Below are 27,112 nucleotides of genomic sequence, written 5' to 3' on the forward strand. Positions count from 1 at the left end.
AGACTTCAATTAAGAGCCCTAGATGCAGACTGAAGAGGCTGCCACGCAGGGACGGTTTAAATGAAACTTAAAAGAGGACTAACATTGTCAAGCAACTTTGCTTTACGTTTATTTATTTATTTATAAGGAGAAAAATCTTTGTCGTTTTTATTCTTTATTCATTCATTTATTAACGGGTATTAAACCCTTTAGTACAAAGATGTAATATGCAAGGAACTACAGATGTGGATTTACATAGTGAAACATTATCGCTTAGCGAATGTAACAAAATAAATTAATTTACAATATGTTGTAAGGATAATCTTAGACTTTCTAATGATTGTTCGATTAAATCTGTTTTGGTGTGTACAAAATTAGCATTACTGATCATTCTATTTACACAATTCTGAGATCCAAACGTAGTGCGGTAACTTTCAGAGTAAAATAAAAAGTGATTTCTTAAATATCTATATACTACAAACAATTGAATAATTGTTGAACACGAAAAACTTTTTTATTAGAATTCTCGGTATTCGTTACCCTGTTTTAAGTAGCATGTTCAAGGCTCTAGAAAAATATCGAAATAACGGTTCGAGGTGTAATGAAATTAAGGTGAGCTATGAGTTCGTAGAATCCTCGAGCTCGAGTCGGTTTTGACAGAAAAGAAGTAGGAATTCGTGCTATGCAAGGACACGTGTGCTCAATTTCGAATTTCCTGGTACGATGATTCGGTGACTTCTAGTATCGAAACCCGGTGACTCATAGACAGTTGACGCCTAACAATCAGATTCTAAGGATTCAGATGAACGAATGCAAACCTGTTACACGTATGCATTTTATGCACTTGTCTACTTTTTTTTTTTTTATATCTGTTTCACAACAGCGAATGTCGGTCGATTGAATGCCATCGCGCGATAAACGGCTATTGCGACTTTGAACGAAGCGATACAGCGATTCCTTTTGTCTTGTTCGTAAAAATCGTAGCGTTGCATCGCTCGATACTTCCGTGTTCGATTACGGCTCGCGAAGATAAACTTGTTCCGGTCAACGATATTTATTATTTCTAAAAATAATCATCGAAACGAAGAGGCATCTGGTATGGTGAAAAAAAAAATATAATCTTCAACGAACGTTATATTGTTCAAATCATAAAGCTACTTTAAGGTCCAACCTTCGACCCGGAGATAGCTAGACACGCGACACTCGGAAATACCAAGTATTCCACTTGTGGTTTCGTTTCCGGTGGCGACCAAAGAAGAGGAAGGAAAAAAAAAAATGCTCGAACTCGACATCTTCCGAGGTTGAGAGATTCGTTCGATCCCCGTTCTCCTCGAAAGTAGCTCTCGAGCAGCGTGTTTCGATGCCCGAATGAAGTCATCTCTTATCCCGGTTAATGCAACCTTCCCCGGTGTCTGATCTTTTTCTGTTTCACTCTTCATCCATGAGGATTCTTCGCCGCTCGCACCGACGTGCGAGAGTCCTCTCGAGAAAGGAATCGAGCGCGGCCGAAGATAGCCGAAGCGGCGAGGCCGAGGCCGAGTACGAACGAACGGAACGAACGACCATGTGGTGATAGCGCGTTGACAGAAGCACTGTCAGTGTCACTACGACTGCCGTCGAACGCGGTCCTCCGTCGAGACTCGTTCCTTTCCTCTTTTTTTTCTCCCCCTCCTCCCTGTTTGATTTCGGTGAGCGCACATATTTTTTTTTTCTCTCCCCCCATCCGGCGAGAAATTTGACGACAAGTCGAGCGCGCGACAGTTTCACGAAACGGCCGAAATAGCTTCCACGGAACGGAAGTCGCTTTAGGTTAGGTCGACTATACGGCACGGTCGATAGTTTTCGTGAACAGGCACGAGGTCGTGGGGGCAACGGTTCGAGGTGAGTCCAGGCTTTTAAAATCATTTCCATTTTTGGTGCGTGCGAACGGACGGTATCGAAAGCGTTTTGCGATCGGACCGTGTTTCGTCGAAAGCTATTTACTTTGAACGTTGCACGAAAATAGCAGCACGCTCGAAAACTGTTTCCTGTACTCGTTGATAAACGCTCGCGCGGGTAAACAGCCAGGGAAGGAAAACAAAGTTGCGGACGACGGACTTCCGTACTATGAACTTCAAACAAAGACGGTAGCTGTATTTTCTTTCCTAATAGCATCCTTATCTTGTTCTCTGGCTGATACGCGATGCCCGTGCATTCTGTTTCCTTTCGCTGGCTGCACTTTAGACTCCGTCACAGTTGGTTTCGTACACGTGCTTCGTCCCACGTCTAAACTCGCGTATATACCGGACCGTGAGCTTCCACAAATCGACCGCGGAAATCTGTAAACCGAGGCTTCGAACCTTGGCGTAACAGTCGATAATGTTCCAGGAACTACCGCGCATATTTTTCTTCCATATCTTACCGAATAACGAGGCAACATTCTGCACGCTGAATTGGACGATGTTATTTCTAACCTATAAAATTTGATCTACTCTACCATGCAATATATTCATAATGCATAGTAGACATAACCTATTGCACGGCTATAGAGCTGTTATAGTACCGAATAAAAGTTTGAAATTGAATAAAAATTTGATTTATCTAAGCAGGACAGAATTGATTCGGAAGTGAATATTTTTCGACAATTTACGCCTCCGACGAACCGTCGCGATATACGCGAAAACGGGGCCGTCCTACATTTAGCTATCTTTTCGATAGGAACCGAGTACATATCGCGCAGAAAATGAACTTGCAGGTTATGTAATTCGCGCAGCTCGCATGTTCCGTTCGCGTGCTATGGTGAAAAGCGTAACAAACGGGGGAAAGTCGTGTGCGGTCGATCGCGCTACGTGTTATCGTGTTTACATTCTTTGTTCTTTGTCCGTGGGCCGGTGCATCAGCGTGTTTGCGCCAGATCGCGCGCGTTCGAGCTCGCCTTCAACCTTCGTGTATTTGTTCCGAATATTTCATGGCTGAATTAACGCGCAGATTTTTTTCCACCAGATTGCCAGACGTTCGCGATTAAATTTGAATAATTACAACGTCCTCGATTCGATCGACAAAACGTTCGATCTTGTTTCGGCCAGTCTTCCCCGTGGTTTGACATTTTTCTAATTGTTCCGTGTGTTGTTATTGCGTTATCGAAGGCAAATGTTGCGTGCGACACCGGAACGTGGATGTGGCGCCGCGCATTCCGCATCGTTGCTTGAAAAATGATGATGCAATCTGCGATCAGAGAAGCTTGGACGAGACTCGATTTATATTAGAAAATCGCGCGAACGACAGATTTGTGTTAAACGCTTTGGTTATTTGTATTAAGGGGCACGCGTTACGCCAAGATAACTTCACTTTTCCTTTCAGAGTTCGTGCAAACCGCGCATAGTATTACTATTGTTTTCCTATCGGGTCTGCGGATGAAAAACAGCGAAGCGAGCAGAATAAATGATTACGAAATTATTCCGCTATTAGGTTTTCCGCTTCTAAGAGGATTGGACAAAGAAGATTATCATTCGCGGCGAGTACCGAGCGGAGTTTCCTAACCTCTTTGTGGAATTAATCGTCCCTCGGTATTCCTGGCCAGTTCTCGTTGAATTTAAATTTTTACTGTACATCATTCTTGTACTCTTTTTGCTCGAGCACTAAATATTTTTAATGCGTTGTTGAAATATTTTTTCTTTTTTTCGCGAATAAAACGAACGTATTTCGAACGTAAGGTCTGGGTTAGAAATTGGAAACGGTTTTTTTACGATTAACGAAGCACGGCGACGTTTTTTTCTCCTCCTTCCGAAGAGTGCGTGCGAAATATTGAAACGTTTCCTTTGTTATCCAAGGCTGGTGGGCTCGTGTCGTCGCGCGATGACCGTCTGTCGTTCGCGCATACTTTTTTTTCCCCCATTTCGTACCGCGATAGTGCTCTTGGTTCGCTCGACGACGACGACGACGACGACGACGACGACGTAATTGCGTTATTATTTACCGCGCGTAATAGCAACCATCGCGCAACGGGCACACGCAGAAAGAGAAAACATGTCCGCGCGCGGGAAAACACGGCAATAAAGCGTTATTACGCGAAACCGTGTGGCGGTCGGTTCATCGGTGAGGGATTAATACGAGATTAGGAATTGGAACGCGTTCTCGATCGTATTGCCAGCGTTCTATACGCGATTCCTATACCGAGATAATTGCATTCTCGTCGTTACGTTTCATTTCCCATGCATTTTATTCCGTTTACGTAAATACAAATAAAATTTAGTGTCTTGGTTTCTTTTAACCGCGATATTTTATCGTTGAGAATCTACCAAGGCACTTTGTACTTAACGTGTACTTATTATAGTATTTTTATGCTCGAAAAAATAAAAGATTTCTTATTTTAGCAAAGTTAGCAAAGGGTTGGATTAAGATCGAAATTCAATAAATTTAGTGACTTGGTTTCTTATATGGTATTTTTATGCTCGAAAAAATGAAAGATTTTTTATTTTAACAAAGTTAGCAAAGGGTTGGATCAAGGTCGAAATTCAATGTTTCTACTTTGAACGATAAAAAGAATCACTGATAAGAGAAACGGAAAGTCTAAACGTAATTAATATTAGTTCGATTACGGCGACTACGAGCTCTTCTCGACACCGATATTCCATCTACATCTCCTCGTAGTTCGTGGTTATTGGCTATTGACTGTACCGGGCAGCAGCGGGAGTAATAATAAGATTAGAAAAATAATTACCGAGCATCCGATTGCGTCGTGAGGCGTAATTGTCTGGCGGGAGAATCGTTTCTCCACCGAAAGCTGTAATTACCCATGAAGAATAACGATAACTGCACGGTTAATCGTCCAAGGAGCGCCGTTGCGATTTGTTTGTCCGAGAAATGGCGTCCTTGGGTCGCCCACCGGGCCAAGTTGAGCGTTCGCCGGTGATCTTGGCCCGACGTTTCGATCGCCCTCCGTGCAAAAAGGTTTCTCGTGGAAAAACCGTGCAAATCTTTGTTCTCAAATTCTCTGCCGATACGGGACGCGCGAGAGAGCGTTCTCGCGTCGATCCTTGTCGCATAATTAGCCGATGGAAGCGGCGCGGCGCGGCCAGCGTACGTCCAACCGCGGAGTGCTCGAGCGAGAGAAAAACACCGGAGTTGAATTTAGAACGGATTCCAGAGATCGGGCACGATCATCGACGGCTTTACCTTGTACCGGTTTTGCGGTCGATCTTTATTTCGTTACGTAAACCGAAATTATCCGACGCGCGGGGAGCGTATCGATATCGTCGGTCGGTAATGGGACGATGCAAATAAATTCCCTATTGATCGATCCACGGTGACGATCGCGGTTTCGACGTAGGGACGAAATAGTTTGCTCGTTACTGACGCGTTACATAATTGCCTGTATAATCGGTTTGCTCGACGAGTGTGCAGAGGCGTGAGTCTCTGGGAATCGCGTGTCGGATGCAAATCCGTCGAACCGTCCAGGAGCGAGAGAGCGCTGTTTGTTGAATCCGACGGGTTTCCTGTTAATCGGACGCCCTCGAAAGGCTTATCGGGGTCGGGAAATATGTCGACGGTTCCTGGAATTCGAAATTGATGCTTGATGAGAGGAAGGGGAGGCGTCGCGGTATCCGGAGAGGGTTGGCACGGCTAGATTAATACGGAGAATAGGTAGCTATATCGACGCAGACGGGAAGACCTCCGTGAATTTCGAGGAAATGTTTATGCCCGTGATAACCTCTCGTGCAAAGGGGAACCAACGTGGTTAACGTCCGTCTCGATGGAACACTAGTTTTCCGCCTGCATTCGTGCGTGGTCAGTGTTCGAAAACTATAACTACGAAATCTCGTGGTAGAATTATCGTATCCCTTCCCAAACGAATCGAACAGAAGTGTTCCCAGCGAATGATCTTTGTTTATGGTAACGTAATAAGAACGGGTCGGATACACGTAAGTAGGTACGCCTCTCTTACGGTGTTTGATGTTTGAAAATTCCAGAAGCCACCGTCGGCTGATAAAACACCGCGGGATTGTTTATTGTAATCTGGCTGCCACATGTTTTCGTATCAAGCCAGAGATAAGCTGGTTTTGAATGTCCATCTCGTGTTCGACGAGTCCCGCGGCTGGTCGACTCCGGTCGTTTCCGACGTGACGCAAAAGAGAACAGGTTTTCCGCCGGCATTCCAATTATCGTTGTTTTCCCCCTGTCGCGCGAAACTCGCGTAAAAAAATACTCCTCTTAAATAATTAATTGTCTCGCGTGCGTAAACGACGATAGTGGATAATCGTAACGACCCGTGGCGGACCGTATAGAAAATATAGTAATAATTAGACTGCGGATCTTTATGCAAATTTACATTTTTATTAATAGAATTAATGAAACGGAAGCTTCGCAGAGGGCTGTCTCAACCCCTAAATATAATAATTCGTATCTTTAAGTATTTCTTATATTTTTGCATATTAAATGCATTCTGTAGTTTTTTTAGGATTAACATTTCCCATAAATGCATAAATATCCGCAGCCTAGTAATAATTATTAACGAACTTAAAAACCCCGGAGTTATCGTATGGTTCTGCACGGAAGAATATTTCTCGCGAGAAAAGAAATACGAACGTAATCGAGGTGGCGCTGTATGAATCTTAACGATGCGACGCAACGAAGAAAACCACATATCCTGGAAATGTCCAACGCGTGATAATCAACAAAGCGGCGGCGTCGAGCGTCATTCGCGCGAATTTTGCGATAACGAGTTCGTTCGCGAATACAGTACGTGACAAAATTCAAGCCTACTTAACATTTTTCTTTACAATTAAATACGTACAATAGATAGAAAATTCAAAAAATATACAGGGTGTCACACCACACCTGGGGACAAATTTTAATGGAAGATTCTACAGGGTGTCCCGTAAATAGTGTAAGAACCGGAAATGGGGGGTAGCCGAGACGATTCTGAACAACAATTTCCTTTGCAAAAATGTCGGATGGGGCTTCGTTTTTGAATTATTAACGAAAAACACTGACCAATCACGGCGTAGATCACTTAGAGATTTTCGAGGGGTGGTCGAACACCTTGTATATACATATGTGTAGGATTTAACGAAGAGGATTTATTTGAGGAACAAATGTACAAATGATATAATTCTATAAACGAGTTTGAAACACACCAAGCACACTATCTTTTTACACAAATTAAAATCACATTAATTGACAACACAAATTAAAATCACGTTCGTCTTTCACAATCACACGTTTCTCACACCCTGTTGTCTCGCTGTCCCTAGTAACCCCTTCTTTCTTCAACAAAACAATTTCAACCCTTTTGCACATAAATTAACATTGAACAAATATTCAATACAAGTCTCCTACATATGTATATTTAAAAGCAAATAAAAATGATGGGCTATTGTTCTGTTCCGTGCTATATCTTATCTCGGCGAGAATAACGCGCAGTTGTGATCGACAAATCAATTAATTCGAGTTTTTCGACAAAATTGTTGATTTTCGAGTTTTCGCGACGGCGGGATTGTTCTTGGCTGGTTTCCAAGGCGACGACGAATCGTGGGGAAGCCGGCGTCGACGACAAACGATGCTCCACAGGTGTTTAAACTTAGAACTCGAGCTAATTAAGATCCTCCAGACGGACGCGCAATTGGGAATTTCACAGATGCCGGGGAAAAACCACTGCTCGCGAATAAACTCGATAGACCATATTCCCGTTGTTCGGAATACGCACGGTTACTTTCCATCGATCCTTCTGTTCGCGAAAGTTGTAACGCGAGCGTACAACGAATCGTAAAATTGAACGTAATTTATTTGCCCGTTAATTAAATTTGGATCAGACTCTGGGATGCGTGCTCTCCCTTGAACAACTGTTACGCAAATAATTCGTTGGGTTGTCAGGGAGACAGCGTCGGATACTTTGCGTTTTCGCGCCTAGTAAAGATCTCGACGCATTAGTATAAATCTTTGGGGGCGACCGTCGCAGATAAATCGGCCGGTATTAAAGCCAGGGAACTTGGAACCATTACGCGATTCCGAAAGAATGTTGCTCTTGCCCGGCCGGGAACAATGGAGAAAGTCGTAAAGGCACCCCTTTCTTATCTGCTTGGCCATAAAGTTCCGGGAGACACTTGCGTTAAATATCCAAACTTGTCTCGAAATGTTTCCACGGAACATAAAACCCGCCGAGCGAGACTGACATTTCGGGGGGGGAATAGTTTTTCACCAGACTCGAGATTCGAACTTGAAGCTTGCAAACAACTGCTTTACCAACCGTGCTGTTCGATCGAACGCAAGATATATATTTTCTATGTAGATTAATTGAATTTCTAAATTGTAATTTATTTGAAGGTACGCGCGAAAAATTTGCAAAAAGGTCAGTTCGCGATCCGAGAAATTGAACGGGGGCGCGGAAATCCCTCCCATCTTTTTCTTCCCTGGCTCTCTCTCTTTCTCGCCATCTCTCTCTGTCAAGCGCACATACTCGAAATTCGAAGGTTATTTTTAGATTAGGTTTCCTCGTCGCGTATGGCCACGAAGAGCAGAGCGGCATCGAGAGGCCTCAGTGTAAGAGAGGCGTCGGTGGAGGACGCAGTGGTGACGAACTCTTCGAAAAGTGAGAAGAAGAAGAGCGGCGTGTGCGAGGGAGGAGAATCGAGAGAGCGGAGAGAAAGAGAGATAGATAGGGGAGGGGAGCGCACACCGACGTCCCGAACGATCTCTCACGAACGAACGATCGACTGAAATTACTTTTTCTTACTTTAATCCCCCAAGTGTCCTTTCGTAACCACCATCCCTCCCCCCTACGAAGACGAGTTCGCTCGTTGTTTCCCATCGATCCTTCATCCCCCGCCTTACCCCAAGTTATTTTCCTTTGTTTACTTTCTTTCGACGACGAAACGAATACAGAACGAATAACCGATACCTCGAGCTATGGCAGCCACCGCCATGGATCCAGTCGACATTGCTAATATCCTCGCGCAGGAACTGCTTTATCAGCAGGTAATCCTACATGTTCGAGATTTCGAAAAATATGTTTGACCGTTGGCTTCGTTGCTCCGGAGAATCGCGGTTAATTCTATTTCATCGTCTGCGTTCCTGCAACGTACAAAAATATTTGTACGCTCTGTCGTTGAAAAAGTTAACGCGTTCAAAGATTGTCGTTTTTTTTTAACAATTTTATTTATCGTAACGAGGAAAAGATGGAAATTCAAATACGCGAAACCGTGGCGTACGATAGTAGAGAAGGCAACCTAACCCTAATGGTTTTCACCGCGACGTAACCTAAAAAATATGGTAGACTTCTACCGAACTTATATTCTGTTTTTGTTTACGGCCACACAAATGGTCCTGTCGTTAAGCAAGAGTTGAAACAGCTGCGAGATTTATTTTGAACGAGATAGGTACTTAACCCATACCGTAATTTCTACTTTGTACCAATAAATAAATCCAGGCATTAAGTGGTTAAATGCGTTTCACCACATGGCCTGCACAGGAAGAGTACCGAGTTCTACCAAAACTTTTTTATAATTAATTACTGCACGATAAGATTAAAAATGTTTTATTGACAAATAAAAAAAAAAACAGATTTTTTGTCGGTGCAAAACTGAGTCATTATCGAGACAAGACTTTGGTCGCGAAAAGTCACATGGCGTGGGAAAGTACAATTGGTCTAAACATAGAGAATCCACTTGGAATATCAAGGAAAACACTTCTAAATTCAGTTTACTCGGGGATGACGTGTGTGGTCATTGTTGACGGATCGCCGGCTCGAGAATCACGTTCAATTACATCGAATGTCTCGCACAAAGTAGCCTTCTGTTGGGAGAAAACAGTATAAAGGACCTCGAGGGGCATCGAAAGCGATCGTCTAAAATAAACACACCACTTGGCAGGCCTTCGAAATAGCGTTTCATTCACTCAACCGTTATATAGTCGAGCGGGCGAATTAAGTCGATCCGAGTTCGAAAGGAGTCGCGTACACCCGAAAACCGTCACTTTTCTTTTCGCGTCCCGCTCGAGACGCGTCAATTTCTAACGCAAATGAAGTCGAAGAGGAAAAAAACAATACGCCAGACGTGCGCTCGCCGCCGCCACCGCCACCGCTGAACTTGAAGGAGAAAGTCTATTCGACTCGCGAACGTGCGTTATTGAGCCCTGTTAACGTACGCGGTAGCATTATTGCGACGCGGATGAGCAAGAATTGAGCAACGTTGTGCAACAAATGTTGGAACTTCCACCCGCCACGGCGAAACAAACAGATCGTAAAGGAATACGGTTGCGTATCGAACACGAACACGCGCTGCTCGAATATTTTTACGTTTCGTAAAAAATCCGCTGAAACTAAATCACCGCGAGTAAGTACCTTGAAAGAACCAGAGACTATGAAAACAACTAACCTCGAATGTTCGAGCGGCGAACGTGCGACAATAACATGCCGGACTTAACGAGTCTCTTCTTCTCTCTCTTTCGCACGAGCGTAAAATACGGTGCATCGAAGATGCACGGAGGATACACGAATCGTCCTACGTCCGATCAAGCGTTCGATTATAATTATTTTATCGTCGTCGCTTTCGTGGCGATCCTCCTCTCTCTCTCTCTTTCTCTTTCTCTTTCTCTCTCTCTACCGAGAATCTATTTTTCGCGGTGTAATGTTACGTGCACGTGCGGTCGAGGGAGGCCGGCCTGGAGGTGGCCCCCCTCCCCCTCCCCCTTCCTCCAAGGTTCGGTTCAGTGTATCACTTTAACGGTTTTGCTTTTTTCTCTTCTCCTCGAGCGGTGTTTTTTCCCTCCCGTCGTCGGCGATGGCAAACGTGCCTCCGTCGAATATCTGGCTGCGTTTCGCAACGATTTTCTGGTTACCGATATCGCCCTTTGTCTGCTCGTAAAGCGGGCCCAGGGCAGATTAAAACAGCAAACGCATTTATTTATAGAATCTCGGCGGGCGTGTGTGCGCGCGTCGACTGGAGCGTGTGCGCGCGCGTGTGTCGCGCACAGCGTGAAGAAGAGAGAGAGAGAGAAAGAGAGAGAACGCGAGTGCATCGCGAAACGGAAGACGCGCATGCATGCCAACCGCGGCACGGGGGAGGGGGAAGCGCCGTCGTCGCGCATCTGCGCGAAATATTTCTGTACGTTTCGCCGCCAGGGTGTCCCGCAGGGGTTGACGCACGCGACCGAGTCCAGGGTTCCCTTCTTATCTCCGTTTTCTTTCCACCATCGTTCGCCGCTATCCCCCGACCTTGACGCCGCTCGATCGATTTCGAAAAGCAATCTCCAAAACTGCGACGATACGTAATTGAAATACGCGTAAAAAGCTTAATAATCGCAGCTACGAAGCGTCGTAATGGAATGAAAGACACTCGTGGATAGAATGCCGTTGGACAGACTCTGACTTTCGCTTCGTGAAAGATGCGGAAATTCCAGTTGTGAGTACAGGACCCTCCGTGGTGTTGTTATGCAAAATTCAGGTAGCGAGCAACGTGTGGAGTGGTGCGGTCTGCCTTGGAGCGTGTCGTGACGCGTCCGTTACGCATTGACGTGTCGAACCTGCACAGACACGTCTGACAAAATGGTACAGAGTTCGTTCGCCAGCGATTCGTATCGCTCGACGTATACTCACACTCCGCCATGTGTCCGTGGTGAACGGCCCGTCGGTCAACGAATCTGTCGTGTAATGATCCTAGTCTCGTTCCGTAGATCTTATAGGAAAGATTTTTATTAACTAAATTCTATGTATGTATTAATGTAATATTGTACAAATGACACAATGTTACGATCACGTTTCGAAATTTTCGCAGTAAATTAAAGCGACTCGCAGGAAGATCGTGAGCACCGATAATCTCCCACCGCAAACAGACGGTGTCGCGTTTCGAGTTCCGTGGACAAACAATATTCACTTGTAACGGTTTCTTTTTTTTCCTGAAAGGGTGACTGACGTCTCGATAACCACACCTTTGTCGCTTCACAGATTTTTTGGCTCGATAGAGGCACATCTATAGGAAGTAAATAAGAACCGATAACTCACGGCGCGGTAAACACTGCGCCTCCGACGGTGTCTCTAAATTTATCGAAACTTCGATAATCGCCGTAATAACCGAATTGCCTTCCCGGGATCGCCGCGGCCATAAATTTCGAATCGTGCCAAATCGAGAGAGACCGTGCCGAACAAAGACGGCTTCCAAGTACATATTACCTGATTTATGTGCGCGCACATCAACCGAGGCTGCAATAAATTGGTGTTAAACTCGTGCCAAGGTCGAGACGACGGATTAACCCCTTCGAGCGCGAACTTTTATACGTGAGAAATTCGAGAAAAATCCCATGCCTTTCGACAAAAAATTATACGACGTTCGTGTTTCTCTTTCACAGAGTGCAGGTCGAAAATTAATTGTCAAAAATAAAATATGACGTTGATTTTATAGGCAAGCAAAAATCACACAAATTATCGGTTACTTTTGGAGGAAGGTTTCGTATCTTGACGCGCGAAATTCCCGAAACCGGTGATGCGCGGAAATGATTTGGTAACGCCTAAGTTTATCGCACCGGACATTCCTGAACTTGTTGCGTGCAGAAGGATCGACTGGGTGGGCCGTGAATTTTGTGGGTGGATGATAACTTTCGTGACCAAGTCGCCGGTTCGGTGGTATGCTAAGTAATTTTAGCGATGACACTCCGGGCAGATTCGATGCTCCGCGATTATGAACCGCGGTTCTGCGTTAAAAATAGACGGGCGATAAATTTTCGCCCAAAATTGGAGAACGGTAACCTCGAGTCGAGGAAGGTGGTTCATTTTATAAGTAGCCATTTTGTTCGACACCATCGAATTACAGTGTACTTTTTATCTTAAATCCCAAGAAAATCGTTCTAATCGAACTGAGAATCAAGATGGCGACGTGTAACGAGTCGATCGCGACGTCGGAACCGAAGGGTTAACGAAGAACGTCCGATGCTCGTAGTCTGGTAATTGTTTAGTCCACTCTGACGTGTCTTGTCATCGCGAATCGTCCTTCGTTAACGATCAGAACACTGATCGTAATTTTAGAAATGATAGCGCAACGCTGGTGTGTGTCGTTGTCTCTTCTTACGAGAACGAAGGACGCGCTTCTCCTTCCTGCGTCCTTTTGTGCTTTCTGGGAAACGTGTGCCGGCTGTAATACGTCGTACGTCCCCGTCCGCCGATTGGTCGACGCGATAATGGGGAACGCGAGGTTGTCGCTACGTGAGCTGCGATTCGAGCCGTGTCATTAATATATCATCGTAGCTGGACGTACACACGTTTTATTCGCCGATGAAATCCGTCGGGTGACTGACAATCGTTTCTACGACGCTCTTCGTGCCGTGGAACACGTACCAACGATTGTCAACGTCTACGTCGATTCGCGATGACCCACAAAAGTCTTCGATTTCATTTTATTGCCATTTTAATCATATCTAATTAAAGCAGAGTTCTTAATCCTCATAATAACACAGGGACGAATCTAACGAACTGATTTTTTGGCTGTTATTTCCAACGGAAGAAATGTTCTCGATTTTTGTCACTGATTCTTCTTAAATGTTAGGTTAGGTATCTTAAATTATATCCACGGTTAGCAAGAAACTAGTGTAGCATTTCTAATCACGCCAGTGCTATTTATGGAGGTTATGGTAATCCGAGATTGAGACGTATAAACAGAATTCGAAGATCGATGATTACTGGGAAGGGGAAGAGGGAATAATCGTTCGACGCGTCGCGATAATTGGTGGTAATTTTAACGATGATGCCGACGATAAAGATTTCGCATACCTTGAAACTTAACCCCGTATGGTCTATCTGGCTCGTCCGATAGCTTATCGGCTATTGGATCACGGAGTATTTTTATCTGTAGATCTCGACGGATTAAGGCTGCTCGCGATATCGAGGCGAAGAGGAAACGATAACGCGCGCTACGGACTGCGTATCGCGTACCTTTCCACCGACGTTCTTTCGTTGTCTTTTTTTATTTTCGCCTCATTTTTTCTCTCGATCGCCCGTTGCGCAATCGTGTTCTCCGTTTCCATGAAATAAAAACGTTTTATTGGAACAGGCTTCGTGTGTTGCTCAACGGCTAGTCGATAGCGCGACGAACTTCTCTTTATCTTTTTTCTGGGTAACGCACAAACTAACGAGATATAACGCGTAGTACCTTTCGAAGGCAGTCGCGTTCGCGCAGCTGCCAACGAAAAAGCATTTGTTTCCTAGCCGTTTCGTTATCTCCGCGCACCTGGCACAGTCATGTTTATATTATAGTAGTTGCATGGTCACTGAGCTGTACGCGACAGTACGCTGCGTTTATTCGTGGTACCGACAGAAGGAGAAAGAGTTGTTCGGAATGTTCTTTGAACTGTTGTCATGGGCTCTGCGTAGTACCAGTCGGGTTGTTCCGATAATGTCCGAGGTATACATACTTTTTTACCCCTTTCATACGCAAAGACCTAAACCAGTGGTTCTTAATCTGCGCCCGTGGAACTTGTACATAGAAGTTTTAAATATTTATTTTTAAATTATGTCGACTTTATCTTTTCAATACTATTAGAATAAGTCTTACTAGATCAGATCTTAAGAACCACTGCGCTACAACAGCAACAATATCTTTTCAGTGTATCGTTCAAGTTGAATGAAACTGAACTGTGCCGAGGTTGAAATACGGGATTAGTCATTAATGTCAACGACTTTGGTCGTTGCCATAACGAATCGTCGGTGATTTCTCTGTTACGATCTAAGATGACAGTGGTTTTTGGCATTCCAGAAAACAGTGACATCGATTTAACATACAGCTATCGTTTGATGTTGCAGTTGGTATCCCTGGACGGATTACACAGCGGAGTGCCGACCAGAACGACGCCGACTTTGACGCCGACGACGCTTCGTAGCATCGAGCAGACATTCTTGGAGCTGACCAGCGAGTCAGCGTCGCATAGTCGCGAGGCAGGGTTCGTGCCACCGTTGGTCGAACCCTCGCAGCCGACGCCGGCACAAACGCAGAACACGACGGCGCATCACACGATCATCACCACCGCTGGCCCCGTGGCCACCAACACCACCCTCGTGGAGAGCCATCAGACGCAGCCGCAGCAGCCGACGAGGCGCAACATGGGCGGCAGGAGGCCCACCAGGACGATCGGTATGACCCCCGAGGAGGAGGAGCGACGACAGATACGCCGTGAAAGGAACAAGATGGCAGCAGCCAGATGCCGCAAGCGAAGAATGGATCACACCAATGCCTTGTTAGAAGTAAGTTATCAAATTCAGTTCCTGCAGCATCGTCGAGAAGGTCTTTTCATTTCATCTGCAACAATTAGCGAACGAAGTAGGTTAAACCCTCCAAGATATGGCACTTGCCTTTTTTAATAGATTGTACTTGTTTCGCAGGAGACTGAGGACTTGGAACAAAAGAAACAAAGCTTGCAGGAAGAGATCCATCAGCTGCAGCAGGCCAAAGACGAGCTGGAGTTCATCCTGGAGGCGCACAGAGCGGTCTGTCGGCTTCGTTCCGCGTCGCCGCCGGACGTGAAGCCCGTGATAAAGCCCGAGCTTCCGGTGGAGGAGCAGTTCGTCGCCAGCCCGAAACGCGATTCGATGCACGCCGCGCGACCAAACAGACCGAACTCGTTGCCGGTCGGCTTCGATAACAATAACCGGCCGAATTCCTTGCCGATCTTCACCGAACCGAAAGAGAGGCCCGATTCTCTGACGTTCAAGACCGTGGAGACGCCATCTTTCATGAAACCGTCGCTGGACATCGCGGGGATGCCGATCACGACGCCGACTAGCGGCATACCGTTCAACTTCGAGTCGCTGATGGAAGGTGGCACCGGTTTGACTCCAGTCTCCACGCCTCTGATACCATCCTGCTCGACGCAACAGAGAAACAATCTGGCCGCGGTGGACCTCAGCTCCCCGGACGCGAATCCGCCGAAACTCGTGAGCTTGTGACGCCAAGAAGGCCTCGAGTACGGATCGAACGAGGATGATCCGGAATGAAGGGAACGCTGTCTTTACCACTACTTTGTATTGCGGATGAATCGTAAAAAAAAAACTGTACAGGAGGAAGTGGAACCATGACGCAAGAGGGCCAGAGCTTGACGAATTCTTTTCTACATCACCAGTTGCCATACGTTGACCACGGGAATAATAATATCATCGATCTTGTCGGGCAGTATTAAACGTGACCCTCTCTGCAACGGGATTTAAACCCTTCTCTCCCTGAATCTTTGAACCTCGAAGAACGAGAATCGTACATTTTGTTCGTCGACCGACGGAGAAACGCCGTACGATGCATTTCCGATGACTCGTTTGTAAAGAAGAAAAAAAAAAAAAGAAAAAAAAAAAAGAACACGTTGCAATAAAAAAGGATGTCGTTGCATTGTTATCATTGATTGTATTCGACGAACATTACAGGAAGCGAGACACGAAACTGTTACCGTTATCATGAGATTCTGGTAACTTTCGACTCCCCCCCCACCACTCTCGATCGTGTCTCTCGACGAGATCTCGTCGCATCGAAACTAATTCAGTATTCGCGTTTGTCATGGAATTTTGTCCATTCGGAGGAAGCTTGTTGATAACTTTTTACAAATCTCCGCGGAGTGAATTTTCGATTAATTTTTGAGGCTAAAAAAAGAAGTTTTTATTCTTGTTATCGGGTTTCAAGGGGCGTGAATCGGTAGCGGGAAGACATTATTCGAAGAACCAAGTATTTTTTGTGCATCTTAAACCCCCTCGGGAATATAGTCGCGAACGATAGCGGTATCTACGCGCGCAAGTGATATATAATTGTATTTAACTCGTAAACGTTTCGCGTAAATAAATTAGAATGTAATAACGGAACGTACGAGGTAAGATTGTCATTTTTCTTTTTATTTTTTTTGTTTTTTTTTTTTGTTTTTTTTTTTAAAGAAATCGAATTAAAAGGGAAGAATTTTATACGAGTGATTATTATACACCGGGCGAGAACCGCGTAGGACGTTTTTAAGGCAATCGTTTTTAGCGCTCAAAAGAACCTTTTTGTAGGTTAAGGATTGTCGTGTCGTCTTTGAATTGCGCCTTTAACCATCCAATCTTTGCGTCGCACAATTCAAAGGTAACCATTAAAGCGGCTTAACGACGATAAACATTACATACACGTATATATATATATATATATATACACATACACATATATATTTTATTGGAGACTTTGCGGATGCTTTATTGTGCATTCGTTTGCCTTTCGACTCGTCCAAAGCCGCTTTTATGCAATACGAAAAAAGATTTATGTGCAACTGACGTGTTTGCAAGTCTCACCCCATAACATTTAATCCCTCCATACATATAATATATACACATACATATATTTTACTATGTATGACATTTTTGCATGATCTTAAGCAATATTAATATATTTATACACGACTGCCGATTGCAAGGCTGGTCGGTGTCTCGATGGAAGGCTTTCCGTTTTCTTTCCTTTTTCCTCGTAACGACTCGTCGATAATATTTCTACAAGCTGGTCGATTTCGAACCAGCCTTGCAATCGGCGGCCGGGATCGATGATCGTTTAAGAAAGATTGTAACGACACCATTGATAATGCTGCAATATATTTTAATTAGATCGAACGAATACAGGAGACCGGAACATGTGTAATTTGTCGAAAACAATAACGATGTTCCCATCGAATAAATTGTTACTTGTATTAGCTGTAAGCATTAGCTGCTGGCTATGGCGTGTCTCATAAATGCAGCGTTCTGTCGGAAGTAAATCGAAATGTGCAAATAACTCTTACGTTGGAGTGATCGTATTTTCATCTTTGTATAGTTGAACTGCTGATTTCTTAATACAAACGATTTCATAAAAATAACTACGAGAAGTGTTATATCGGTTTGAGAGGGGACGGTGATTACTTTATTCCTTTGTCACGTTATGCATCGCGTCGGCCAATTTATTTCACTCGCTGAGCTTTAACAATTTAACAGAAACCTGTTATCCTCTTGACAGCTTCTGCTTCGTTGATTGGATCCATCGTTTCGTAATGATCGAATTCTAACGAAAACGTTGCATGACCTGACGACAGTATCCTCAGCGTTGTTGAGTAACCCAATAGTTCGGATAATGGAGCGAAGCACTTGATCACCTGTTTGCAATCGCGTAAATTTAAGCTCTGCTTTTTATAGTTTGGTTTAAAAAAATTATCGTTACCTTGTTCTGCCCGCGAACATCAATGTTATCTATCTCTGCCCGCCTTTTTGGCAAGTCCGCCATGACACCGCTAGAATATTCCTCGGTCACGACGATCTCCAGCCGCATTATTGGCTCTAGCAATACCATTGTGCTGCTTTGCATCAACTAGGAAGCAAAGAAATTAATTTACAAGGTTTTCTTCGAAAACTAAAATACTTAAAAAAATTTCTAAATTTGACAATTACGATTCGAATTATTTCTTTTGTTAAAAATAAAATAATAATCAATAGCTTTGCTGATCCGACCAATATGGCTGTTATCGAGTATTCCTAACAACAATTAAAACTGAGCGTTAAAAATAACCTATAAACCATCTTAATCCATGAGTTCTTTCTGCATCGGTGCAATGCTCGAAAACGTTTGCCAGTTAATTAGTAATATCTATGACTATTCGGTTTTAGAATTCCTATGCGCAATCAGCAATGGACCAGACTATAGATTTAAGAAAGCCGGGGTTGGAAAAGTTCTTATCTACGCTTCGTCCAGCGAGAAGAAACTCTGTAAACATAATCTGTCTTATCATAGAACCAAAGTGACGAGATATAAGTTATATTAATTGTTAAGAGAAAATATAGAGAAATATCAAATAAAGTAGTACAAATAAAAATATATTCCTACAATTCTGATGATCAATGTACGAGTAGAAAGAGATTAAATCATCCACGTTCGTTCACGTTAGAAATGTTCTTTCGTATCCTTCGCTTTAGACAATAATGTACTATACAATGGAGCCACATCGTTTTGTTTACAGAGTTTTTTCGTTGAACAAAGCGCAGATAAAAATCTCGAATAACGAATAGAAGATAAACAATTTTGTATTTATATCCTCGTATTGAAGTTTGCTTCGGTTCGAGGCAACGATACCGTCGGTCGGAAAACAAGCGAACAGAAAGATGTAAATTCCAGAGTGCCAGGACCCGCGTGTAAATGTCTAATATTTTCGTAAAATAATCCCATAATTTAATGGTTGCTGGATATGTGTCCCTCTTGTACAGCGTCGGTGAGAAACCGTTAGAATATTGGAGCAAACAGCACTCGCAGTCCGGTCGAATTCGCAAGATCCTAGATTCGGATTTGGTGGAAAATGTATGCCCGTAGAACGTGCTACGTCCAAGTAATTCGAAACGATTCTAATAAATTTTACTGCGAACGATCGATAGGTTATCGAAATACAGGACTTCGAGCAATCCAACGGCTACGGCACCTCTATCCTCTGTCCGTTCGATTCGTCGCAGTTTCTCAATATCCAATTACCGATCCTAGTTGTGGTTATAAAAAATTTGAACTTAAAATGCCGTTTGCAAGTACAGGTAAACAGGTTCTGAGTTCTTGACAATCCCGTACAGGTTAAGTTTGTAGAGTCTAGAATGAAATTTCACCAGGTGGTCGATACTCAAAGTTGCCTGCATCATTTTCAATTCACCAACGCGGAGAACGAGAAGTACAACTCGAAGGATGTGATATGCCGCGTGAAGTTGAAACTGGAAACCGGATGGAACAAGCTGGAACTTAACCTATCGCATCTGACGCAAACCGCCTTTAAAAGCAGTTACGCGGCCACCCAGAGGTTGCAGATATACGGTAACTGTCGGCTGCGCAGGATCTACTTCATAGACAAGCACTACAACGACCAGGATGTTTGTCCCAAACTGTATCACGCGTTCCTGGAGACTTACATGCTGAAGTGGGGCATTTACACCGTCGACAAGACGACCCAGACCACTTTCAAACGGAACAAGAGCAAGATCAGGGAGAACAATAATCAGAAGAGTGTCGCAAGACGCTACAGCACCGACAACGTTCAAGCGGAGGAGACCGGCGTAAATTCTGCGAAAGATTCTGGCCGCAAAACGGTCAATGAGAATTTTCTGAGAAGCTTGCAGATGAAAACCGATCTACTGATCAACGACTTCTTCGACAGGCAACCCACAAAGCCACCGCGCGCCTTGGAGTTCAAGCAGCAAGCGAAGCTGAAACGTTACGCCCTTCCGGTATTGAACACGAGCCCTAAACCCTTTCGTTCCAGCGTTGTTTCGCAAGATGCGCTCAAGAAGATCGGTGTACTTCGAACGTTCACCGACATGTACTTAACCAGCGAAGAGAAACGCAAAGAAGAGGAAGCCGTAAAGGCTATTCAGGATAACTGGCAATGCAGGTACTTTCTCGGTAAGGAGAAGTCGAACAGCGGCGATTCGTCCAAGCAAAATGCAGCTAGGACGATGCTGGAACGAAAGCCCAGGTCTTTGCTGGTATTGTCCACGATGACACCTGACGGCGGAAAAGAGAAGACTTTAGGGTCCGTCAAGAAGAGCAAAGAGACACGGTCGCCGACTGATTGAAATTAATTTTTCGATACGACACCTGTCGATATACTTGTTTACAAATTTATAGAAATACAACATTACCTTTTTGATGTTTTGCGAAACAACAGCGGTAACTATCGTCGGCGACGTACCAGCGCCGAGTTCCAGCCAGTGTAACTTAACCGCCATGTTTACAACCGGATAACTTAGTTTTGGCCCGTGCTGCATAACCGATTCCACTCCAGCCTTTACCGCCTTCATCATGTTCGGACGTATAGCGTCAATGTTTGCGATACAATCCGGTGTCCTGTCCAATAGCAACGTCCGTGTTCCTTTATAATGCGGTATCAACGATAGAGTTGTCGTGACTGCGTGTTTACTTTTTCCTATTTGATACTCGGACGTGAAGGTATCTTTGATAGAATTCACTATCGTTTCTCTGTAAGCAATTTGCAATTGGCCTATGTCAGCGTCGACTTTGTATTCCGATCTGATCCTTTCCTTGATAATTTCTATGTGCAATTCACCCATACCCGCGAGTATCGTTTGGCCATTTTCATTGTCCTGGGACACTCTCAAGCTTGGATCTTCTCTCTCGAGCTGTTCGAGCGCAGTCTCTAAAGCTGCCTGCGAGGCAGGGGACGGTGCTTCTATCGAGCAAAAAAATACAGGCTCCAGTATCTTGGAATTTGAAGTGAAAAAGTTTTCAACGTCCTCCGGTTCGATGTCCTTTCGCGCTGCCAGATACTTTCGCGCATTGCTCGCTGCTGCTGGACCGGATGTCACTAAATCGCCGGTCGAGGTATGTTTTAATCCAGCAACGGCTGCGATGTTACCGTGACTAATTTTTGATACTTCCTCGTAGTCGTCCGCGCAGGCAACGTATAATTTGTTACCCTGTTCCGATATTTCCTTCTGAACGTTATATATCTTTCCACCCTTTTCCATGGTACCGGTGACAATTCTGAAGAAGGTGATGGGTCCCCTTTGCTTGTCATGGACAACTTTGAACGCTCGCGCGGATAGATGTTTGCCAAACGACTGATAATATTTCAAATATTTATTTTGATCGGGCGATGGTAAATATAGCAGAATGCTGTCCATTAAGGGTTGCACTCCTATGTTTTTGTAAGAACTACCCAAAACTACAGGGATGCCTCTCCTGCTTATAGTAGTTCTGTATAAAGCATCCAGTAACATTTGCGGAGAAATTGAATCCAAAGATTCTTGTTCGATGATTTCATTAGCTAGTTTATCATCCATATTGGACAATTTATCTGCTAAATCTCTACGCTTCTCAAGCGCCGTTTCCCATAAATGTTTATCCTCATTTTCAGATAACTTTAATCTTGTTAGCTTCTTGCCCAAATCTTTTTTGTCGAACAATAATTTCTCCAGCGAAACCACATCCACGATACCTTCCAGAATTCCATTTTCCTTGATTGGGAATTGCGTAGGCAATGCCTCTGCGTTTAATTTTGATTCTATAGACTTCAAGCTCGCATCAAAGTTGGCATCTGGCCTATCCATTTTATTTACATAAATAATTCTAGGTATGTCATATTTGTCGGCTTGTCTACAAACTGTCAATGTTTGAGCCTCGACACCTGCAGAACCATCAAGTATGACTACGGCACCGTCCAATACCCTTAACGTTTGTTCTACTTCCATGGTGAAGTCGATATGCCCTGGAGTGTCTATTAAATTAATACGATAATTCTTCCATTCAAATGTTGCTGCTGCGGAAGTGATTGTTATACCGCGCTCGCGTTCTTGGTCCATGTAATCTGTTACTGTATTTCCATGATGAACCTCTCCCATATGTCTGATCAGGCCAGAATAATACAACATCCTTTCCGTGGTAGTGGTTTTGCCTGAAAGAATCATTATTGGAATCGTAATTTACGATAAAAACAAAATTACACGTCGATAGGTTACATCGATGGTATATTAAAATTTAGACAAACCGGCATCGATGTGTGCCAAAATTCCAATATTCCGAATTTTTGCAATTTCCTGTTCCCCATCGTGTTCTCCTTTTATAATTTTCGAACTGTTTTGTGCGTATCGTTTATGAAATTTGCTCCACGAAGTCGTAAGTAACCTACGTTTCAACATGACTTAATCTACAATGCCTCGTAAATTCTATTCGTACACGAAAATGAAAATTTTTATCAATTTAACTTTATTAGTATTTACATGACGTTGTTTTCAAATTTCATTTAATTAAAGTACAATACTTAATTAGGGGCAAATAAAAACAAACATGTTCTCTTTATGTAAATAAAACATATTTATCATATGGTACAAATAGCAGTCCACAAAAGTCTTGGAACAATTAATAATAATGTGCATTTAAAGATTATTAATATTTAAATAGGGTAATAGTTCGCATGAATTGCAGCTTGTAATCATCGCTCCATCGATTGCATCAAGTTTGAAGCAATTTCATTGCTTATGTTCCTCCATTCGGATTTTAAAATATTTTTTAATTGCTTCCGGTTCGAAACCGACTTTTTAAAAGTTTTTCAAAATTTGCGAACGGGGAAAATATTGCTATCATGTGGAAAATTTGCTAAATAACCTATTCTTGGACAAAATTAAAAGTTGTAGTCATTTCTAAAGATTTATTTGCTTTTATTAGTAAACATAGTTTTTTCCCCGAAACAATATTTTTTACGGTTAATTTCGTTCACGAATGGTACGTGCATGAAAACCATTTCGACGTAATGTACGATGTATCGTTCGATATCCCGCCAAATTCTTTTACAGTACTTGTTAGGCGGTTGTTAGTACAATATTAGAGCATCTATTAGAGATATCGTCGATCGATTTGGAACGTCAGAGAAAATAAAGCATTTATAATATTTTAAATGGAATATTTATTACATTCTTTACAAATTACTATATATATTTAGCTTTGATGGTTGATTCATCATAATATGTATTAAACTTTCTCCACTTTTTCCTTCTTAAGGGATCGAATTTAGTATTGGTGGGAGATCTACTTGGTATTAGTCCTAAAGTAAAATATGTTGGTCAAATATTTTTTGGATTAATTAATAACCATTATTATTACAGACACAATTAAGACTTATGCAGAATTTATATTTTACTGACCTGCTCTCTGTGCCATTAGGATCATTATACTAATTCTTTTTTGTTGCACTTTGCACAAACCTGTAATTCTACGGGGCAATATACAACCATCCGACCTAAGAAACTGGCTTAGAATAAGGACATCCTATGAAAATGTTTGATTACTAGAGAATCATAGAAAAAGCAATGAAATAGTAAATTCTTACTGTATGTTTAACATCAAGACCGTGCGAACATATTGAACAAGCTCCATTGTTAGTTTTCACTAATAATGCCTCCTTTTCGTATGGTTTAATCACCCCTTCGATAGTTAAAGTATTCCCTTCCTTCTTCTCGATAACTGCAAATATGAAATACGTAATTCGAATCGAAAAGTATAGGTTATAAATATTAAATCGTGCAATGGAAAACAGGTGAAAATAATTTTCGAATCAGTATTTATGTTTGTGGTTTTCGACTCACTTTCTTTAATATTCCTTGTCGCAGATAATGATATATTTCTATTTTGTCTTGATAGTTGTACATTGTTCCCTAAATATTTTACGAATCGAAATAACGCAGCCATTTTTACAGTATACGAAAGAGGTTATCCGAAACCTTTTTACATACACCGAACATATACATTATCTCATATTTTGAATCAAATGGCTGAGTTTGTAACTAATGTTTATTTATGATCAGTATTGTTTGGATCGCTCGAGCGAATAATTCTACTTAGGAATACCTTTAAAAGAGGTTCTTAAGGACGCAATTAAAGGGGTTTTAAGTCGCATGAAAATTTGAAATTTTCAAATGCAAAGTGTTCGATAACTTGTTTTCGTTCAACATATGTAAACAGAAATAGTTTTTTAATAGCTCCCAAAGGGAATTAATTGTTGATTTGCCGAATGCTGCGAAAGGAAGAATTTTATTGGTCCTTTCTGCTCTATCTTCCGGTACCAGACGTCAGACGACGTGGACGTTGAAACATGGAGGTCGCGTCATACGATGCAAGTTGAATAAAGTCTGGAAACCACAATGGGTCTGTGCAAGTGTCCGAAAAGAAGAGTTACAAACTTATTTTGTTTTGAACATCGTGTCAATGTTTGCGAGCATTGTATGGTTACGAATCATCCGAAGGTATTGTCTTGTTTCTATTAAAAAAATCCGTGTTTGAGTTTAGTCTACACAAAATTCGTATCGATGATTTAATTGTATCGAACCAATGTTGAGAACGTTTAAACAATAATTAACTTGCATATACCATTTGCATGTACAATGTGATATAAAATCAATAGAAAATAAATTCTCGATACCCTAAAAAATAAAAGAATTACAACGTCCGTATGTTAGTTAAAGATTAATAAATTATACGGTTGGTTCGTTTACCAAAGAAAGCAACGAAAAAAAAACAAATTTATTCTGTACAAGTTCAATTTTTCACGATAAAATAATTGTTTCATAACCTAAAAATACACCCGATTCAGGAAAAGGCGACGTCACTGTCTTGAAAAAAGGAGGCATACCAACTTTACTATCTGCTATTAGTCTTTAACTGTCATACAACGTTGTTTTCAATGCAAGTATTATTAATTAATTCTACTTGTTTTTTTTTCAGTGCATAGTACAGTCGTATATTCTATGGCTTCACGATCACGATTACAATCCAGTTTGTTCACTGTGCTCGACATACCTAAACGAAGGTGATTGCGTTCGATTAACTTGTTATCATATGTTTCACTGGGCATGCTTGGACAAGTATGCCAGAGAATTACCAGCAACAACAGCACCCGCAGGGTACACGTGTCCGTTTTGCAAGGAACGTATCTTCCCTGATGCAAAGTTAGTGTCACCCGTAGCAGATGTTTTGAGAGAAAAGTTAGCAGGAGTCAACTGGGCACGTGCTGGGTTAGGATTACCCTTGGTACGTAGCTCGAACAATTGTGCATAGCAATGCATATAAATTACAGGTACACGTTCTTTGAATCTTATGTTTTACAGTTGAGCGATGACAGGGAACAAGAACCCGAACAAGAACGCCCGTTGTTAAGAGTCGAATCCACATCGTACCCAAATCACACAATGACGACTTCGACGGCACATTCGGTAGCTATATCGCGTTCTGCTAGCACTGTAAACTCGGTGCACGCTAATATAAACAGCGTGCATTTAAACAATCAGAAGGTTGGTCCACCTTGTTCCATTTTAAATATCGATTCGTCTTCGGGGATGTCCACTCCGATGTCGAGAAAAGTTTGCGAGGCGTACGACGATCCGAAAGAATTGTCGTTCGATCACGATGAAAATAAATATAAAAGAAAGTCTGCCATCGAGTGGTTGTTGAGGTGGTGGAAATTGATAGCGAGTCCGACGACGCAACGTAGAAATACACCCGGCTCGTTATACAAAAAATACGCAGTGGTAGGAATCATGGGTGTATTAGCTTTTATCGGGATGGTAATTTTGTTCTCGTGGTTTGGCAGGATGGCCACAGACGGCGATCCAAGCTACGATCTTTCCGCGAATCCTAATATTTTGGTCGACGATAATAAACCTGCCGACATTTAATACGTTCTTCTCGAAAGATCGTATCTATTTCGAACACGAAAAACGAACGAAACTTGCGCGATATAGATAATACTTGTCGATCGAAATAAATGAAAAAGATATATATATATATATATCGATTACTAATAAACTTAAGATACCGTATACTGTTAGCTGTAATATTTGTTAATTTTTACGTGAAACTATGCTTTATAACTGTGTTGTATATTTTGCTCTGTAAAAAAATTTACAATTTTTCAAAAGTACTGGATAATTGTACCGATCGTTAGTTCTTTTATACAGTCATGTACGAAAAAGTAAAGGAAAGATTTGCTGCCAATCCCAATCATTCACTTAACGATCTAACGTAAGATAAAAGGATTTTTTAATCGTGTTGGTGATCTTTTTATTATAAATGCACTGTTTTAATATTTAGGTTATTGTATTTGTTTCGAAGGTAAGGTAATAATTTATTTAAAATAGATGCCTGAAAATGTCTACCGTGTAATTCATTTTCGTGGTTATCTAACGTTTCGTTGGACGTTTACCCGCCAATTTTAGCATTCTCGGTTCCCCATTCGTTGATACTAACCTCATTTTCTGGACGTTCGGATAGTCCCAGTCGTAGTCTCCGTCGATATCGGTATTTTTACGACGGCAAAAACGTAATAGGAACGAGAAAATTCACCATGTTCGATTTATTCGGGTCAAGACGCGATTGTGCTTGCAATTCAAATGAGAGTCCAGCGACTTATCTGAGAAATAATCTGCCCATGAAATTTTCATACCTTCTAACCACATCCAGTGGTGTCTACAAGCTACTTTGCATTCGAAAGTCTGTACACAAGCGAAAAGTTTGAATTTTATAATAAATACATACACTATAGAACTATCGAAAACGAAAAATTGATCGATTCTGTTTGTTATTTATATATTATTATATTTCCGATTCCGTTTTCGTTACCGAGCTTCCTATTGAGTATGGTGAATAACAAGTGCGATAGAGAAATTATTGTGTAT

At 42.5% G+C, this 27,112-nt stretch overlaps 3 protein-coding genes across 10 annotated transcripts in view; 2 read left to right on the forward strand and 1 right to left on the reverse strand.

Moving 5' to 3' along the window:
- Window positions 1–17,784, forward strand: part of LOC122399057 (transcription factor kayak) — a 30,658-nt gene extending 12,874 nt beyond the window's left edge. For 2 of the 5 annotated variants that reach the window (XM_043399405.1, XM_043399403.1), the window contains exons 2-3: window positions 14,741–15,178; window positions 15,317–17,784. In XM_043399405.1, coding sequence (XP_043255340.1) covers window positions 14,741–15,178; window positions 15,317–15,880 — 1,002 coding nt within the window. In that variant the 3' untranslated portion in view covers window positions 15,881–17,784. Of the gene's footprint in view, window positions 1–8,452; window positions 8,932–10,346; window positions 10,653–14,318; window positions 14,343–14,740; window positions 15,179–15,316 lie in introns of those variants that run through there. The other 3 variants (XM_043399407.1, XM_043399406.1, XM_043399408.1) reach the window with 3 other exon arrangements.
- Window positions 16,841–24,576, reverse strand: LOC122399056 (ribosome-releasing factor 2, mitochondrial). 4 transcript variants are annotated; one of them, XM_043399400.1, is made up of 6 exons: window positions 24,029–24,576; window positions 23,773–23,906; window positions 23,588–23,694; window positions 20,570–22,341; window positions 18,123–18,269; window positions 16,841–18,057 (listed from the first exon to the last, which is right to left on the reverse strand). In XM_043399400.1, exons 2-6 carry the CDS (start codon window positions 23,817–23,819, stop codon window positions 17,893–17,895), a joined length of 2,238 nt encoding a protein of 745 aa, XP_043255335.1. In that variant the 5' UTR covers window positions 23,820–23,906; window positions 24,029–24,576; the 3' UTR covers window positions 16,841–17,892. The 4 variants fall into 4 exon arrangements, with proteins under 4 accessions (XP_043255335.1, XP_043255334.1, XP_043255337.1 ...); XM_043399399.1 differs by having other exon boundaries at window positions 23,588–23,711; XM_043399402.1 differs by lacking the exon at window positions 24,029–24,576 and having other exon boundaries at window positions 23,588–23,730.
- Window positions 22,348–26,946, forward strand: LOC122399059 (zinc finger protein-like 1). The gene is made up of 4 exons (XM_043399411.1): window positions 22,348–22,562; window positions 24,509–24,685; window positions 25,164–25,469; window positions 25,547–26,946. The coding sequence occupies exons 2-4, from the start codon at window positions 24,584–24,586 to the stop codon at window positions 26,111–26,113; spliced, it is 975 nt and encodes a 324-aa protein (XP_043255346.1). The 5' UTR covers window positions 22,348–22,562; window positions 24,509–24,583; the 3' UTR covers window positions 26,114–26,946.
- The last annotated feature ends 166 nt before the right edge of the window (window positions 26,947–27,112 follow it).

Source organism: Colletes gigas, unplaced genomic scaffold (genome assembly GCF_013123115.1).
Source record: "Colletes gigas isolate AHSC1104 unplaced genomic scaffold, ASM1312311v1 Colletes_gigas_Sc00012, whole genome shotgun sequence".
Taxonomy (NCBI): domain Eukaryota; kingdom Metazoa; phylum Arthropoda; class Insecta; order Hymenoptera; family Colletidae; genus Colletes; species Colletes gigas.